General features: G+C 43.2%; 1 protein-coding gene across 2 annotated transcripts in view; it reads left to right on the top strand.

Annotated features, from left to right (window-relative positions):
* Positions 1–19,678, top strand: part of tmem108 (transmembrane protein 108) — a 41,435-nt gene that overhangs the window by 12,584 nt on the left and 9,173 nt on the right. For both annotated transcript variants that reach the window (XM_031850558.1, XM_031850557.1), the window contains exon 2: positions 12,696–12,779. In XM_031850558.1, coding sequence (XP_031706418.1) covers positions 12,740–12,779 — 40 coding nt within the window. In that variant the 5' untranslated portion in view covers positions 12,696–12,739. The remainder of the gene's footprint in view (positions 1–12,695; positions 12,780–19,678) is intronic.

The raw sequence follows: 19,678 nt of genomic DNA, 5'->3' as shown, positions 1-19,678 counted from the left end.
ATGCAGCTCGACGTCACCCTTCTTACATATGCGAGTATCCATCCTCTCATCAGAGCTGGATGAGAGGGCAGTTCAGTTTAAACTTTATCGATGTATGAGTCATCGTTTTCTTCCGAGGCCAGTGGACGAGACCACTGACTCTCCTCCCCTCAGAAACGGCTTCACATTGGGGACTTCTGGGGAGAAGCACTTTGACAAATGGTCCTTCACAGTTTAATGGTGCAGCAGTTGTGCTGCAGTGCATTAATAGTGCCTCCACTCTCACTGGACCCAAAGTTTTGACTCCGCATATCAAAGCCTGTGCTCATGTTCTCGCTCTCTGTGGCGTTAATTAAAGATTCATCTACTCTTGTGCCAGAGGGTAAAGTTCAGGGAGGCCTTGTGTTAACCGTGATGCACGCTGGGAGGCTGCAGGATAGATGGTGGCTCACACAGCACCCTCTGCGTTGCAGTGCTGTGTCATGCTGTTTTGCTGTAGTGTTGGCTTGTCTGTTCGTCTCAATTTAAAACCTCTAGAGAAGCGGCTGCTTTTATTGACGATCTGGAGCTAAAAATACCTGCTGCCTCACCAATCAGAGCAGAGAACAGGTCGAGCAGTGAGATGATTGGATGGGATGTCCCATGGATGTTGCTTATACTGTTCTCCAAATCTCGACGAATATAAAAGAGCATAAGCATACATCTGATAAATACATTAGAAATTAAAGTTGCACCAAGCAAATACTAGCAGCGCTATCTTACAGGTTATTCTTGAATGATGGTGTTCATCTTGTTCATCTTTCTTGCATTTGCTCTCAAGTTTCATTCTGTGCTGAAATTATTTTACAAGTCTGACCATAGTTAAAAAATAATTTGGTCAAAATGAGGCAAATGTGCAGGGTTTTATTTAGGATTTTTAAAAAATTGTTGTATACTTACACACATATTTCCTACTGTTGCAGTTTGAATAAATTCAGATTAATGCCCCGACTCGGATGTTAAGTCTTACAAATGCATAGTTCAACCTTTGAGAAAAACCAAAAATAAATTTTACAAAGCTTCTCCAGCTGAGTCATTCTGTTTCGGCCTCCACCAGCAGGTCGGCCATCACCTTCACAGGCAGAAAGTGAGGTGTGACAGGTGTTCAACCTGCTGCAGACGGGCTGTCAAATGGAGGACACCCACGTCACCGGCTTTAAAGAGAAATCTGATGTGGCGCTAACCTCCACCTCTCCTGCACACGCAGACGTTTTGGACATCATGCGTTTTAACTTTTCTCTTAAAAAATAAAACCCTAAATTTATACAGAAAATCTATAAGTGAATTAAGAAAATGTTTAACCTCTGGAATATCAAATATCTCAAACTACATTATTCCTTTTTATCTTCTCTGCAGCAGTCACATTCTGACAGTAATGATCACTCTCACTGTTTTGTCTCTTTCTGAATGTAGCTGGTAGGTGCAGCAGGCCGGGCAGGTGTGTCCTCAGATAAGATTTCTATCCATTTGATGTCAGAGTGGCTTCCCAGGGCTTTTCAGGGATAAAAAGTGGAACGTAAACGGTTTCTTATATTGACTCGCTTTTCTGCAGTTCTGTATGTTCCTCTGACTTTGTCGCCAACCCTCTGTAGTTCTGCTAATCTTTATAATCAGAAGTCTTTCCAGTGCTCAAGTGCAGCTTACATACGTCTCAACAATTTCTCAATTATAGAAATGTCACTTTTCAGTCACAATAGCAGCTTGCCTTTTTCTTTTGTGAGCTGACATTTGCATGATGACTGTTTTGTATGAAGTTTGCAAAATCAAGACTTAGATTTGGTCAAAAGTGCACACTACATCCTGAGTTGTTCAGTGTATTCATACAGGAGGAATTACAAATTAAAGTATATTTTTTAAATTGTATTGTTCTGTTGTGTGGGTGCGCTTTTTCTAGCCACGCTGAGGCAGCAGAAAAAGATAAAAACGCAATACTGATTTATTGTTACCATATAAACTTTTCATGGTGAACCTGTTAGCCATGGAACAACGAGCTGAACGACGCTAAAACACTGCAGAGTTGGGTGGTAATGCTCTGTGGCTTTGTCACCATGAGCAGCCCCTTTGACATTATCTGTAGTAATTTGATTCATTGTTAACATAAACATGTAACATATTAGTGCAGCTTTAAAGCATTTAACTTGTATGCATTCAAGTGTCATCTCTCTGCTGTCTTTTAAAATGTGCACAGAGATACACATAGCTATAATACAGGTTGAGATTTCTTGTTTACTTGTTGGTTCCTATATTTATTTATATATATGTCCCATAATTACCAGCTTCCAGACTGGCAGCTTTAAAATGCCCACTTTGGTTCAAGGGACTCAGAGCATGAAGGCCAAGCGTGAAGTAAAGATGAGAGAAGGGAAAGTGGGGAGCAAAGAGAGATGGGAGATGAAGGACGAGAGAGGCCCTGCAGCTCAGGGCTTTTCTGCAACATCAAGCCCAGTGTTAGAACCGCTGAGATCACTTTACAGAGCGGTAACAGCCTCCCCCGACTTCTGGGAGTTATTGAGACAGCCATGCACATATGCAAAGTTAGTCTATCATCCTCAGCCGGCCAAGGACCCATGCCTGGAGAACACACAGCAATGAAAGTTATCACTGAACAGACTTCTCAGGGAACTGCTTGTCTCAGCCTCTGGGAAGTTAAATCAAGAGCTGTAGTCAAAGCCACATTCGTTGAGTTTAAATCAATTCTGAAAATAGTCTTTCTAAAAAGGAGAAATAATGCTTTTGAAGTTAGAGAAAGAAGGAGAGTCTACAGAGGCGTATCCATCCAGCAGTGATAAAATCTTTGATGGATGAGGTCAAATACTTCATCAAATCTCCCAACCTGGTTTCCTGGTGTAAATTTAGATCTTTGACAGCCATTACGGGGAGGATTATGTGCTCGTTATCCGTTACCGTGGCCTCATTGAGCGGCGCTGGTCCGATAATCAATGCGGCCAAGCTAGAGAGGCAGACTTCACATATCAATCTGTTTGGTCGGCCTGACAGTTTGCAGCCGCAGACCGTGAGATGTAATGGTCTAAAAATCTGGCTGTGAGACAGAAGCCAAAGATGAGGCTTTGATCGAATGTTTTTCCCCGGGTGTTTTAGATGTGAACGAGAAAAGGGGCAAAGACAAGGTTGTGTTCATTTTAGCAAACAGATTTTTCAGCTCCATATGCAGTCTAATTATTCACTTTTTCTCAAAGCTGCAGAAGTCTTGTAAAAGACCATTTTTTACATTATTCATGCTGCCTTCTGACATGCCCTTTCTCCCGTACTGTTCTCTTTTTCGGTGAAACAAAAAGCAATGCTTTGTCCACACACATTACATCATTTTCACTTCATTAGTGCAGATTCAAAAAGGGAAAGTAAGCTAATTAAATATCCTATTTTGAAAATGGCACAGTCAGAAAAAAATGCTGCTCGAAAATACCATTTTATCTCGATCTGTATTTATGTAATTTTGCTTGCGTGTCAGCTTGATCAAATATTGATCTTCAAGGAGGATTTAAAAAACACTACATTATTATTATTCCTAATAGCGACATGTTGTAGATTTGCTCTACCATGACCCTTGCAGAGCTGGGATGCGTTAATGCGTTAATGCATTTCCATGATTGTCTGGATTGTGTTTACAGTGATGCACCAAAAAAACGAATGTCTCTGGCGGCGGGTGTCATTATGCATCCACTAAGTGTGGTGAATTTAACTGTCATCCTAAGCCCCTTTCACCTATTTTGCAGCGATGCTCCTTCTTTGATTGTGTTACTGGTTGTGACAAGCGTAGCGGGGACGTGACACGCTGTAGTCTCACGTTACTCTTCATCCTCAGGCTGCTCGCAGTATAGCAGTCAGTCACTCGCTCAGTCAGGGGGTCACACGAGGACGGAAAGAAGACAGAGGGAGAGAGGGAGACAGAAGGGAGGATATTTACGACTCAGACAGTGGCGAGGGTGAGCTGCATCCCAATGTCTGCTCCTTTACCGCCCGGCTCAAACACTCTCTCACTAGAGAAGGAATACGCGTGTGCAGAGCATTTGCAGGTAATACAAGTCTCCAGGTGTGTGAGTGTCTGTGCAAAAAAAGATAATCCACTTCTAGGAGAAGTCTATCAACTCAGATTCAGTGTTCGTCATCTAAGAGCTTGTCTACGTGTGATACATTGAGGTGCTTCGTGATGATTTACCTTTTTTTTTGGGCTGTTCAGACTTTCTCCCAACCTGTTCCTTCTATTTCTGTTTTAGTTGATTTTGTACTCTTCCCATAATTGCCCTCCCCCTTTCTTAAAATGTGTCAAAGGAGGCTTTTGTTAGTTGACACTTTTTGTGTCCTCTATAATGGATTCCACTGCGGGTGATTATTGAAGCAGAGGGGACATCTCCGATAGAGTTTTTACTGTGTGCTGTTGGCCTGTCAGGTCTGACTTCAATGCTAATCAAATGCATTCTCCGACAGCGCTACTTCAATCATCCCGAGTGCTTGATATTCAGTCGGCGGTGTCGTCTTTCCAGGTTAATAACACAGTCTGCCACAGGTTCGTCCCCAGGGCTCTGTTACCTGTCTCACTCTTTGTTCCACTGATTCCATCCCCTGCTGAATCTGTCAGACAGTCTGGCCTTCCCTTGGTTTTAATGAATGCTTCGTGTCTGGCACCTTCTCTTACAGTGTAAAAAGATACCAGCGCTGATCGACGTGACTCCCTAAAGATTGGACTTTATTTGAGACTCGAGTCTGATTTACATCATAAAACTGAGATCTTGAACTCGACAGCTGTGGAGCTTGACTTGCCCCAAACGACTTGACTTCAGTCTTGAGACTTGGGTCCACAAAACGAGGACTTGTCTTGGACATGACTCCTGTGAGAGTAGCAACCATCCTCCGGTTAACCCTCAGGTAAACACTGTTAGCTCCTTTCGCCATAGTTTGCACTATTAGCGCTGTTAGCTATGAGCCGCCGGCCCGCCGTCGACATGTTGTGAGGCAATCCACTTGGCCTCAAGGTCAGTCTTTAGTGAACAAAATGAGGACATGAGACTTGACTTGAACCCTTGTGTGACTTGACTTACGGGAGACTTGACTCTCAACAGACTTGAAGCTTGAGTCACAAAGATATTGACATCAGACATTAATTAGACTTGAATGCTGTGAGGCCTTCGCCTTAAGACCTGGACTTGGGTTGAAATTGACTCCTGGTAGACATTAATAAAAACTTAACTACTTTAGCCTTGACTCCAAACACTTGACTTGAGACTCGGACTTAAGTCAACAAAATGAGGTTTTGAGCTTTGACTTGCATGACGACTTTACATAAAACTTTACATTTGGACTCGGGTTGTTCTTAAGTTCCTGACTCGGGCTTGACTTCTGTGGAAACTGACTCAATGAAGACTTAACTCTTTGATAGATTTTGGTCGGACTGAAGTCACAAAAACTAGACTCAAGACTTGATCTGTACTTGATTTACTTGAGACTTGACTCATTGAGGACTTGCCCCGAGACACTGACTTGAGTCACAAAAAATAAGACTTGAACTCTGACTTGGACTTGAGAACTATGAAACATGAAACTTGAAAGCAAAAGCCTAAGTTTTCATAAATTGGTAAGATCTTGACATGCACTTTACAATGACTTGACTTGGACTGGCCCTAGAGGACTTGAGAGCTCCAAAAGATGTAAAACAGCTGTGACGTGCACCAGAAGCTCATGCTGTAAAACTCTCTTCATGAAAATGGACTCTGTTGCAGCTGTACAGATGGGCAGGAGATCTAGCCGGCTACCATTTATCTCTCCGTCTGTGTCCCACATGTGCTCAAACGCCCACAGATAGGGCTTTGGCCATGATTCCTCTGATGAATTGCTTCAGTAATTGGTCGTGGCCGTGTGTGTGCGCGCTGAGTAATGAAGAGGACGGTGATGCTGTTCTTCTCCTCCTCGTATGCCCCCGAGCTCAGGAGCTCCGCTCTTCCTGAGTTCTCCTCTGAACGAGTTAGAGATTCATTCATCCTGCGAGAGCCACAGGTTTCACTTTGTTGATGGGATGTGAGAGTGAAGCTGAGAGTCTCTGCTTTTGGTATGTTTTTCTATAAATGATCTCTAAAAGCTTTATGATCAAATCTACCATGATAACGATACATTTACGAGTTTTTTTTAAATTTATATTTATTTTTTAATCTGTTTTCCTCTACCTACGTCGCTACTGTGTTTTGAGTGTCACAACCCCCCGTCAGAATTTGATCGAATTGGTCCGATAACATTTGGAAAGTCTAGAAAAGCTGCACAATGGACTTATCTTATCCCCATTCAAGTAAGCATAGGGCTCAAACAGAAGTGTCTGGTGCACATGCTCAAAATCAAGTCTAAAGTCGATTTTATGTTTGCCTGTTTCTTTAGGTTGCTTTTGTTTATTATATGACTTTATTTTTAGATTATATTTAAGGCCGTTTTTCCTCTATTATAGTAGACAGGACAAATAGATTGGAAAAGGGAGAGAAAGGTGACGACATGCAGCAAAGGGCCACGGGTCGGATTCAAGTACTACTTTTGTATTTGCTTAAATGTTCATATCAAGATGAGATTCATACTTTTAGCCCAGAGAGTTTTCATTATTATTTTTTAATTCCACCTGCACAGCTTGCTTCTTTTCTTTTGTTGTGTTTCTGCTACTTTGTTTGCAAACAAATAAATCTCAAAATCGTATTATTATAAATAATTCTAAATTATAAACCATAATTAACCTTCTGGTGTCTTTAGGATGCTGTACTAAGGAGAATACTCTTAAAACTGTAAACCACTTTTGCATTTAATCCTGTGTCACTATGTAAATGTATGTACATTTATAGGCTAATGCATATGTGATCACTTTAATGAACAGTTGAAGATGTTGAATATTTTAGTTACTTGATTTCCATAATGTCGTCTCCATAATGAATGTAAAAGGGGTAAAAAAGGTGAACCAATAGAAATTTGGTCACACAAAACTCTGCAAATTGAGAATTAGTATTATTATTACATACATATCGTCATTAACCAATGGTAACGTGGTAACATTTTCGGCCATATCGTACAGCACTATGCATAATGATGAGGATAGAGGGCTAAACCTAAAGAAACAAAAAATAATCCCGCTGATATATGTGATAACATGGTGACTAACACACTGGAAGAGAATGTTCCAGTCCTGTGCTGTTCTCCGCAGCTTCTACATTAATGACTATTGACAAGCGCATCATCTTTATTGCCACACTGTCCTGCCTTCTCAGCACTGACATATGAAATATGCTAACTTGTGGACTATGGCAGAGACACAGATGTGAGCTGACAGCTTGCTCACTGAGCACATTAGATCTGTCTGTATAAGCATGATGCCGGCATCCTGAGACATAAGAACATGAACCTGGAGGCGTTTTTCTTGTTGAAGTTAACTGCTTCATAGACGGAATTTCGTTTGGAGAAGCTCTATGTCCAACATTTGGTCTGAATTTCCATTTTGTTTCACTTCTATGTACTCTGACATCATGTTTAGGTTTTCTGTTGAGGGGAGGTTGTTGTTTTGACGTAACCATTCACAGAACCAGTTACCTCAACATTTTTCACACTGGTTGAAGAAATTTGCAGATTTAAAAGTTGATATTTCTGTTGGTCAACAACCTGTGCAACCATCTCAACCACGCTGGTCGCATATTTTTCTGTCTTTACCTTTTCTGACGCTTGCACAAGAGGAAGGCGTTCCCATTCTTCAAGCCACCTACAAAGCTCTGATTGGCTCGCTAGTTTTTCCGACCAGGTAAACATCCTTCAATTAGCGCAACATCAGACATATTTGAATAGCTGAAAACTTTGGAGATGATGGCAGCGAGCTCTTAACTCTATCGAAACATAGTTTTGAATATCAAACAATAAGTTGATCACGGTGAATTTCCATCATCTGGATGATCGTGAATAATCTTACATGAGTGACTTGATGAAGCAGTGTAGCTCACTATCATGGTAGAAAAGTAAAGGATAGAGCCTGATTTAAAGAATACAGGAAGATGGCTTTGAACTTGTTTGCATCTTTCATACCTGTCGGCATCTGTGGTCAGCTTGGCAATTACAAAAGATGACTCAGATTCACAGCAAAAAATACAGTACAATAGTCTGTAATATTTGGCACAAAATTGAAGGGATGATACAACGGTAATGGAGAAATAAAGCACTTAAATATGCACTTTTCCCCTGAGGACCATATAGGTGCTCTGCAGTGGTGCTACCTAACGTTGGTCCACTTGTTCCACCTGTAATTATTCCATTAGTTGTAAAAAAAAAAACATTCTGCACACTTTTTTACCTCCAGTATTTTTTGAAATAAGCAATATTGAAGCTAATATGCTGATTTACATGCACAGAGTAAGAGTTTTCACATGTTTCCTGCTTTGGTGCAACCAAATAAAGTACAGTGCTACTTCAGAGTGAACGGCATGCTGGGAGCCTAATGTTCTTTTAATGACTGGCATGTTGCTGTACCGCGGTACAGAGCTTGGAGGGGAGTAATGCGGCTGATTGATAACCTGCACATCCTCCGCCAGCCTTCATGACGCAGCACCTGCAACTCATCCAGCCAGGTTTACCATCCAGGGGCCACGACTGACAGCGCTCACGCATACAGCTCACCGCTGTGACTCAGCAATGTGGCCGCCTTCAGGGATGGAAGGATTAGAGAGCTCCCTTGAAACCTATCCCTGCTTTGTGGTTCTTGCTGCTTGCATTTAATTTAGGCCTGTTGGATGGAATCAATACTCGTAATCATTCAGTTGTTGTGTGTATCCTGCAGGACAATTAAGTTATCAAAGCCCCAGAGTCTCTCTTGAGTCACCGGCACTGCTTTTCAACCCACACACTGACGGAAAATGGTCTCATAACAGAATTGTTCACAGCTGTAATCAGTAATCAGGATCCCTGTTGCACAATAAGCCACAGTCCCACACAATTGGTGCCAAGCGGTGCGTTGTTTCGCAAGGTCACCAAGATGGCGTCAACACTCCCAGAGTGTAACGAATTACAGCCACTTTTTGGGAAGAAACACACGGACAGAGCAAGAAACAGAGCGATCGGGGAATGTTCGTTGATTTCCACCAAAGGGTATAAACAGCATCAATAAAGAAAAATGGGCACCCTCCGTGTGAGCATGTCCCCTGGGTCGCTGTGGGAGGGCAGGGCTGAGGGAAGTTTGCCTCAAACAACTTGAAATGGAGCTGAGATCACATCAAGTCTGGGAATTAATGCAATTAATTCAGCATTGAAGTAATCCGATTTTTATGCGATCATGCTGCAAGTCTGCTGTTGACGCTGAAAGATTCAATCATGCATCTCTTCAATTATGTCTAAGCCACAGGTTTCACGCTTTTCACCTCTCTTTATTCTATACAGAGAGAAGCTTCATGACAAAGAGATAAAACCAAAGCGTGAGAGCGTGGCATCAGAACAGCAGGAAGAAAAGCATCAGTCAGAACAGTCGTGATTGGAGGTCCAGTTATCAGTTGACTGTGAGAGCACAACACTGTAGTTCGCACCCTCGTTGTCGCCTCCCACACTTCCCTTCCCTCCTCCTCCTCCTCTCGTTATGGAAAAGCTCTCAGGCTGCAGCCGCTGTGGGCAAGCAGCCAGCCTGCTGCCACGGCTCCTAAACATAACCGCAGAATAGAGGGAAGTCCAAAATTAAAAGCATTGTTATCGCTGCGGCCGGTGGCCACGGAGAGTCGGAGTGACAGGCTTATTTCATTGTGACGTCCTGGGTGACCTTGGCTTTGGCCTGTCTGTACCCCCCTCTAGACACTATTCAGACCAGTACCAGGTCCTGTCAGCAGGACTGCAAACACAAAGCCTGCATCGAGTCCCAGAGAAAAGCTTGTTACTGGATTTCTCACTGGTGAGTGGGAATTTATGTAATTCTAAATCCACCTCTTTTCTTATTTTTTCTTTTTTTCCCCCCCCCCCCCTCTGATTCAGTCTGGTCCCCGAAATGTCCTTGTGAATGAATTTCAATATAATGTACTATTAGGGTTGCCATGGTGATGGCTGCCGTCTGTGTGCATGTCAGTTGCCATGCAACTTTTTTTTTCTCCTCCCTCTACAGTAGAAAGCTATACTGCTACGTGCACAGCGCTCAGCTCAACATGTAAATCTGTGTCCGTATGATGCATTTTCACATCTGATCTATTACTGTTGAAGCCAGTGTTGTTGATGTTGTCTGCAATAAAAGGTTTTATTAATTTTTATAGTACTGCAGAGTACTAAAAACACAGAGGGCTGTGCAAATATATGATCCTGGTAGTTTGAGTAATACACCCCTGAGGTTGAGAGTTTATCAGAGCGTAAAATAAAAGTATGAAGTTTAGCCAGGCTTCGTTTTTCCGAATGACTCTGCATATTTTTGTCTGAGCCCTTTGTGTGTCGGCAAGAATGAGGGGGCTGCATTTTGTAATGTAGCAGCAACGTCTGTGTGAGCAGACTCCGCCTCCACGCAGGGCCTCCATCCGCCCAGTAGGAATCCCTTGTGCAGCAACAACGACATGATCCCTCACCAGCTTCCCGGTCCAAGTCCGCGGCACTGGAAGCGAATCCAGGTTGCTGTGTTGGTGGGAGAGCGTTGGGCATTGCAGCAACAAAACCGCCACCTGCAGCCAGGGAATCTCTCATCCTGTCTGAGGTTTTAGTGCCGCGACCCTGACTGTCATCTCATATTATCTTCTACCTGCATGTGCTCGCAGCAGCAGCAGGAGGCCTGTCTTTTGTCCATGCAGCTTCTCCTCCTTTCTCAACAACAACCTTGCTCTGTTCTGTAGTAACAAGTATAAATCAAACACTCCGTGCCACTATCTCTACTCTCCCCCACCCACCTTCGCCCGGCCTCACCCCTTGTACCCTGCAAATTAAAGAGCGTGTCTATGGGGCTGAGCTGTCCTGGCAGCGCTGATGAGGTGTAATCACCGTGGAGAGGCTCAGCTGCTCTCATCGCACCGTGCCATTGAGCTCATTAGGCCGGGAACATGATGCTAACAAAAAAAAAATTAAAGCACAGGGAAGGAGTAAAGCTCCAAGGCTATGGAGCTGCAACATTGTGGTGGGGCTATGAGTGGAACGCGATGATGGGTTTCGGGACGGTTGCAGCTCGTGTCATTTCTTCAGATGTGAAGCTGTGAAAAAAATAATTTTCTGCTCTTCCTGCTGTATTCTTGCAGCCTCGACTCTCTTGCAATTACCCGCACCGTATTGCGTCCGAACCCACGCCGTTATACTCAAAGCTGTGAGTTAAGGGCGGCGAAGCAGCGAGCGGCTCTGTTTTCATTTTCTAAACACTTGGAACACAATTGTGTGTGTTAGTCATTTAAATGTGTGCCTTGATAGCCAATTTATTTTCTGGTTTTACATTGTTGTATTCATTCATTTCATTCTTTATTTCTCTGTTGTAATTGTAGAACGAAGCCAGGAGGAGGGATAGAAAATTGTTTTTCTAAATTGTCATTTGTTACAACGCTGTGCCCATTATTTCATGCTTTTGATTTTCCCTCGAGGCACTAAAGAAATCCATGAAAATATCTGATAGACCGTAGATGGATAGTTAGATGGATAGATAGATAGATAGATAGATAGATAGATAGATAGATAGATAGATAGATAGATAAATAGATAAATAGACATGGTTTGCAAGCATTGAAAGGTTGCCGCAATGGCAGCAATATAAACAGGATGACTCGGATGTAGTGTGTTGTCTCCTCAGTCTCCACAGCGGGGCTCCATTTATGAGAAATAAGGCCTTATGAAAGGATCAGCACCCTACCCTCTGCTTTTGTTGCCCGTCCCCTCTCATCTCACATGTCTCCCACAGAAACACAGGTTGCCTGAAAGCAGACCTCTCGTCCTGGGGGGGCGCAAATCCAATTTCACATGTCACACTCACAACAGATTATTCATGCAGGTAGGGTGAAGGGTGCTTAGGTGTGTGTGGGTGTGTCTGTGTGTGTGTGTGTGTGTGTGTGTGTGTGTGTATGTGTGTGTTTGTGTATGTATGTTTTGAATACTCTTCTTAAGAAGTCTGTTTATGTGGACTAGTGCAGGTGAGAGGTGTGGGCACGTGTGTTGCCGAAGGGCACTTCCACAAAGGGAGGTGAAAACACACACATGCACACACTCCTCTGGGGGTGAAAGGAGGTGTGTGTGTGTGTGTGTGTGTGTGTGTGTGTGTGTGTGTGTGTGTGTGTTCTTTCATTTAACAGAAGGCCATCAGTGAGCCATTCTCCCAAAGAGCACCCTTGGGTTCTTGCCTGGCTGACATACCAGTGGCTGTCTCAGAACAAGGCTTACTGGTCAATGTTTAATGCTCCATAATCGGTTTTCCTCACCAGCACAGCCTGCAGGATGCCAATGCTGATTTGGAGGCTGACCACCGCTGCACCTGGTCTTTTATTGTGACATTTCAGTTAGGTGTAATTCATATTATCCGCTGTGAGGGGTCATTACAAGGATTAAACCGTCCAGGTTAAGACACACAATCTTATCTGCAATCCCCTCTTACTTTTCCGTGTCTACTTTACTTAAACCTGCCCAGACACGATCACAGTATATCACACGGATCTTTGACCGTGACATTGCGCTGAGTTACTTCTTACCTCTGTCTTTTTCTGCTCTCTTTCTCTCTCTGTCTTCACTAGAGAACCATGAGCACTGTGGAGGAGGAACCGGATCACATGATACCATGAAGACAAGCCTGCAGGTCCTGCGCTGCCAGCTGCTGAGTGAGTAAACCCAGAATACTACTGGAGACCTGATAAATGCCTTCAGGAAACCTGTAGATACTGTATATACAGTGTTGTATCCCCTTAGTTCTAGTTCTAGTCGGTGCTGCTTTAAATTCAGAGGACACGATCACGTCTCTGTACACAGCTCTGGCAGGCCACCAGTGCAGAATGTCACATGAATATGGAGCATGCAGGGTCAGACTGGGACCCACCAGACTGCTGGACGGTTAGCTAAACAGGCTGGTGATGATATCTGGTATGCGCCCCCGAGCGCCACCTCAGGCCAGCGGAGCCAAAGGCTGTCTGACAAATCTGCCTTAATCCCTCAGAAGTGATAAACTCGGACTGGACTGCTGTGAGCGAAGTGCTCTAAGCTGTAAACAGAGGTGGAACGAGGTCACGTCGCAGCGGTTTGATCCAAGGAAGGGAAGTCTGAGTCCAAACTGCGGGCTGGCTTTGCATAGAGTTTATATTAAGACCGTGTTTCAGAGCCGGTCTTTCTTTCTCTGAGAGCATGGTGCTCTCTTTTACTTTGAGGTCAGTTTTTCCTCGGGCAGGGTTGCCTCTTTTACAGTGTGCAGAGCTGAAAGGCCCACCTGAGATCTCTGCCTCTGTGCTACACAGAGACATTTCTCACTTGTCTGTCTGTACCAGCCATCTGCAGGAGACGGATGCGCCTTAACATCCTCAGGCTGCATGCAAGAGAAGAGATGCTGAAGATAGAAGAGAACTGAGACGGATGATGCCGCTTCATGACAGGTGACAGAACAGGAAGAGATTTCCTCTGTGCTGTTTTTTGTTCGTAAGTCTTCTGCCTTGTCAGTGCTGCCGATGTACTTAAGCGAGCATGTTGTGATGACATTATACTCCGAAAACAATGCGGAGAAGTTACTTGTTTCTAAAGAATTTAGGTCTTGTTTGGCAGCTCTGTCTTCAAAGTACGGCAGTTGTTTGCGAATTGTGTTTTGAAGTCGGCTCCTTGGAAGTGTGAATGAGTACAGAAAGTTTGAGTAATCCTCCAGTCTGATTTTGTCTTGTCTTGTATGATTGAAGTGTGTTGTTGCAACAGTTTGTGGTCTTTTTAAAGCCGCCAACAACAGTAAAAATGTTGAAATCTTCTGTAAATAGGAAAACATTGGCAGTGTCTGTGACTAATGGAGTTGTATAACTGTAAGCCTACAATTCAGTGTTCTGCCCAGATTCCAGACAACTTCCTGTTTAACGTCTCTCCTTCCTGTTGCCGCGGTCAGTCGCTGTAGCCAAATCATTATACCGATAAACAGCACAAGGACTCTTTGTTGTTCTTGTTTTCACATTCTCCCTCCGTCTGATTCTCAGATAAACGTGTCTCGGTTCAAAGCCGCCGTAACCCGACAAACAATTTGCAGGAGCATTCAAACAGGAAGCCATTATCCTGTTACGAAAGCTTTCCCCTCTTATCTCAGGGCTCACATCTGTAGCGCCCTCCCCGCTCCGCCTCTTCACCCACTCCGCCCATCCAGTCCTCCTCCACCAGGACGGTTCCAGCGGTCCACAGGATATGCCCTATCTGTCTGTTTCCCCCCACGGGACAGACACCCAGAATGGCAGAGGAACACACCCAGAAGCAAATTAAAGGAATGCGTGTGTTTGTGGTACCTCAAGGATGACTCTATATATATGTATACGCCCAGGACATGTATACGCCTCTACATGAGGATGATCTTATGAAGTGCAAGGGTTTATTATTGTCATCATACAATACAGGAATGTACAATGGAATGTCGTTGAGTCATGAAAGAACAAACTTGGTATTCTACATCCGTGAAAGATGAGTGTACTCATATAACATCGTCAAACAGAAAGGAAAAGCTTTTGTGTCCTTTTATGGTGAAATGGGTCCAGTTATAGCTTTACAGTTTCACGTATTTCATTTGTTCTTTTCTTTACAACCTCAACTGTTGATAACAACAAATTTCAAATTCAAACCGTATCCTTGTGTAGTGAGAATGACACAACCTTTATTTATTGTTTCAGTAACAGTGACAGGAGGAAGAGGAGGAGGATGATTAGCAATAGTAAGAACAGTGCCTACGCATACATTTACTCAGGCTCAAGCTCTTGCAGTGGAATGTACATTTACTAAGTAAAGTACTTAAAGGACCAGTGTGTAGAATTTAGCGAGATTTACTGGCAGCAATGGAATATGATATTCAAAACTACGTTTTCATTGGTGTATAATCATCTGAAACTATGAATCTTTGCATTTTCGTCAGCTTAGAATGAGCTGTTCGTATCAACATAGGCAGCAGGTCCTCTTCACGGAGTACGCCGAGTTGCACCGCCATGTTTCTACAGAAGCCCAGAATGGACAAACAAAACACTGGTTGTAGAGGGCGCACTTCTCATTTTTACGTTTACTGAAGGCCACTGTAGTTCTTAGACACACGTTGAAAGAGAGGATTGAGCGGCGGGGTATTTATTTGGATGTAATCTGCAACCTCACCACTAGAAGCCACAAAATCCTACACAATTTTGAGGTACTTTACTCAAGTATTTCCAAGTTATGCTACTTTCTACTTTTGTTCCAGTCAGGCAGCAACCTCTGGGTCTGAAAAGTGAAGCCCATGCCTGAAACTTGTCAGCAGGGTGCGACTCCTCAGGTTGCAAAAAGAAGTGTGATTGTAAATCTATGAGAAAATTACCCTAATTCTCACTTGATTTATTACCTCAGTAAACATTGTGAACATGAGTTTATGGTTAATCTACTACAATTATTTGATAACTCTCTCTCTTACTTTGTGATTTATTATTATAGATTACTGTGCGCTAGCCAACAATATATAAAGTAGTCAAAATCAGCCCCACCATTGCCAGCTGCAACATTAAAGCGATGCTTAATGCATCACAATATGTAATCCAATAATATAATATACATTATTCTGAAACGGTAGCAGCAGAAATATTGCTATTGGTTGTGTCATTATGGTACAGGAAGTGATAGTAATAGTACTGTTGGTTGCAGTAACAGTAGTAGTGGTAGTGATAATGGTACAGGTAGTATTAGTGCTAATAGTACTGTTGGTATATCGGAGTGAGTCCGGGCCGATAGCGCTCTGTCCAGGCGTGATAATCCAATCTTACCAGCAGTTAGTCAGACAGGTCGGCCTGAAGCTGATGGGTCTGATCTGTTCCTGTGGCTCGCTCTCACGGCACGTCAAAGTTTAAAATTAAAGGTTTGGACTACCTTCAACAAAACCCCCCATTTAAAGCTAATAATTGCTTTGATTTGGGTTTGTCAGCCTTTATCCTGGACAGCGAGGTATGAAACTCTTTGTATTAGGGAGCAGCGTGTGTGTGCGCCGGTATGATGTGATAAAGGCTCATTGGTATTCTGATGAGCACTGTAGATAAAGCCTCTCCATTTGCCCCGAGGGATTTAGAGGGAATCCTATGGGGGTTTGTCTGCTGGTTGTGATTAGCATAAACGAGGCTAAATGGGATCCATGGAGGGCCGGCTGGGCGGAGAGGAGGACAGCCTTAATTATTGGTTATGGTTCTATGCCCTGGGGCTTTCCAACCAACAGTAATACATGCTATCCTATTGAGTAATGAGGTGGACATACAGCGATTCCCTTTAGTTCTCGTACATTTACTTCTCAGGCATTCATGTGTTTATTCAAAGCAACTTACAGAGAAAGTGTAGGCGGAGGGTTTTTCCCAAGGGCACATTGACTTAGTTGTTGATAGACACATACTGTTTATATTTATCATTCGAACAGCATCAGTCTACTTCATAGATCAGGTACATCCTGAATAAAACTTTACAGGTGCTGGAAAACTGTTTAGTACATTTTATAAAGAAATGTTTTGATTCATCCGGCTTTGTCAGATACCTTAACATTTTCACGAGGACCATAGTTATTATTCAGGAGGTTGAAGCGACCTGGGGGGAGTTAGATTCAGTGTTTATCCACCATGATTTTAATCCTGGTTGTGGATAGAGGTCTGAGAGGAAACGTTTAGACCTTAATGCTGAGAAATACAATTTGCAGAAACTATAAATGACAGTTAACTCAGATTAATGAATATAGATCTTTGAAGATGAAGGTGCTAAAATACATTGAGCTATTGCGTAACCTTTTCTTAAGTAATTAAAAAACCTCCACATACTTCTGACGTATGTTCAATCTTCATGCAGTCATTGTGTTGCAGTTTCATTTATTCATACATTCATTCATTTTGACCCTCATGACGGAGCAGTAGAAGTTCATAAGTACAGCCTGGTGAACCGTCACGGGTCCTATTGATGGATGGTTTTGCAGCTCCTATTTTTGGCTTCCCGTAGAGCAATTCCAATAGTGACACTGCCAGCTGCCCGCTGATGATGTGACACAACCGGCCGCTCTCCAACACTTGCCTCATCGGCAGATTGTCACTGTCGAACCACATCTTTCTCCATTGCATGTAGCATGAGGTGACCCCTGGAAAGAAAGATAAATATCCCACCTTCCACTCCCCCCCGTTCCCCCCCAGGATTGATGATGCAACCAGGTTAGTGCGTAAGCACCGATAGCCTGCATACCACACAATAAGTGCTCCAGTATGATTGATTAGTGCGCCTGAACAATATGGTTCTTCCATGGCATAAGTCTCACGCAGAACTTAATCAGCGGGAGTAAATGTTGTGTTGTTGTTTTTTACTTCACCAGTGTAACTTTAGATGCATTGACAGTCGCTCTGGCCCCTGTCCCCTGACATTGAGTCAACAATGAATGATTGGTGGGACAAAGCCTGCATTGGATCAGTGCGCAGCATCCTGCTTTGCAACATGATTTATTGATGTCCCTGATGGCATCAATTGAGGACTTCAACGAATGTCACCGGGTTCCTATGCATTCAAGAGAGCCCTAATTCAGCAGGTTTTCCTGCATAAATTGCCCCTCCCTCCATACACCCCGAGCATGGAAAACAGACGTCATTAGTCACATAAATGGGGGCATAATCTCACAGTAATATCTTCTGGGCGTTGTTTCTCTCCATGATGTTAGCATGTGCTATTCTGAGGTGATCAGTCAGCTGGATGGTACAGATAGCGAGGGCAACAGGTTGGTGTGAGTGATAACAGTGTGAGCTGTGAGTCTCCTTCCGGTCCAGACAAGGACACAGGCCTTTCATTTAATGTCACCATTGAAATTTAACACCACCACTTGTTGTTGTTTTTGTCTTCTCTTGAGCAAAGATTCAGAGGTGTGATGTTGTCCGCCTCCTCTTTTTGCGTCATCAAATGTTTTAAAAATGATATGCCTCCTATAATGCTCTAATCTCTCACACCTTATTTTCCTTTGAGTGCCCTTTTTTTGGACCTTGATGTAATGTGTCTTATCCAACCTTTTTTCCTTTTGTCGGTGTCTTATCACCGATGAAACACCCACGCATCTCCCTCTCTTACTCCCCGCTACACCTCTGGCCTCCTCGCCGCACATTTTCCCACCCTGTCCTACCATGCTATTCTTCCCCTTTTCCATCCAATTTTCCTATGTTAGTCCCGTTGCTTCGACTCAATAATGGATGTTCATAAAGCTCAATTCACTTCTCGGGCCTTTTCAATCATTTCTCTAGTTAATTCACCCGCGGTGCCTGCTTCCCCCCCATGCGTGTCTTTGTGGAGGATGGCTCTCGGTCTGCGTTCACCCTGCTTATGCTCTCACTCCATCAGCCAGACACACAACCGTTGTGACAAATTACAGCCATTTGCCTCAGTGTGCAACACAGTGCATGTGTACACACGGATGCTTATGTAATCCCTGCACATGCACAAATTTAGTAATGTAACATTTATTGTTCAGGTCAAAAATAGATGGATTTCTTGTTTCCAAACAATGAAGGTTGAAACACATTGCCACAATGTAATGATAGCTTGGATGGATATTTTCATTGAAAATGTAACTGTGTCCTCTAGGCCGCTGTAAGGCAGGTTTTGTTGGCTGACTTCTGGTTTTAGCATGTTTAACAAATAAATAAAGACGCTGTTGTTATTGGACATGTTACTCCGAATGCAACTCCAAGTCCTGTTTTACTATGTTGTGTCGTTGCCTGCATCACTTTGTCACTTTAGCGAGCTGACTAACTCTTTGCAAAGCTTTCAAGGCTGAACACAGAAAAGTCTCTTTCACAAATAAAGCAACTTAAAGGAAACCAGTCAAATTACTGTTAAGAGGTAAATTTATATGCCACTCTTTCATAGATATACGTCAGCTGCTTTTGTAAACTTCAGTTTTTGATGTTGACACAGTTTTCGGTTTTTGTTTCCCTGAAAAATTACAAGCGTTAACAATGTGATTTTTTTGTCATTCCAAGCTATCAGTGTGCCACATCTGTCAGCTGTCACACAGTCAAACTGATCACCACAGCATTGATCGCAGAGTCTGACAAACGTTGACAAACAGTGAGAGCAACAGATTTTGTACAAATGCTATTTTTCACTCTGCGCTAACTGGGAGGTGTCTTTCTATTACTTTTTTGCAGCACTTTCATGCAGTTTTAGGCACTTTAAGAACTTCTCATGTAAATCCCCTCATAAGCTCAAAGTAATTAATCTTCTACCAACTCACTCATATGTCGCTTGGAAACCTGTGTATCGCCTTATTATGACCCTCAATAATGAGAATAACAGCGTCTGATACAGAATCTGTTACTAATGAATGCACTCATGAATATATGGACAGTCAGATGTCTGAGTGCAAGCTTACTTTAAAAGCAGATTCTCCTCTTTAACATTTTAGATACGATCTTTAATAAAACACGATTTGACCAAACTGCAATGTCCCAAAATTAATATTAATCTCCAGGGTGAAGCCACACATCTGAGTTTCTGAATAGACACAGCGGCGGGGGGGGGGGGGGGGGGGGGGGGG

The sequence above is a fragment of the Anarrhichthys ocellatus genome, unplaced genomic scaffold, assembly GCF_004355925.1.
Source record: "Anarrhichthys ocellatus isolate YVR2014 unplaced genomic scaffold, GSC_Weel_1.0 scaffold10, whole genome shotgun sequence".
Classification (NCBI taxonomy): domain Eukaryota; kingdom Metazoa; phylum Chordata; class Actinopteri; order Perciformes; family Anarhichadidae; genus Anarrhichthys; species Anarrhichthys ocellatus.
The sequence above is the reverse complement of the archived record's forward strand: the minus strand, read 5'-3'. Positions and strand labels throughout refer to the sequence as shown.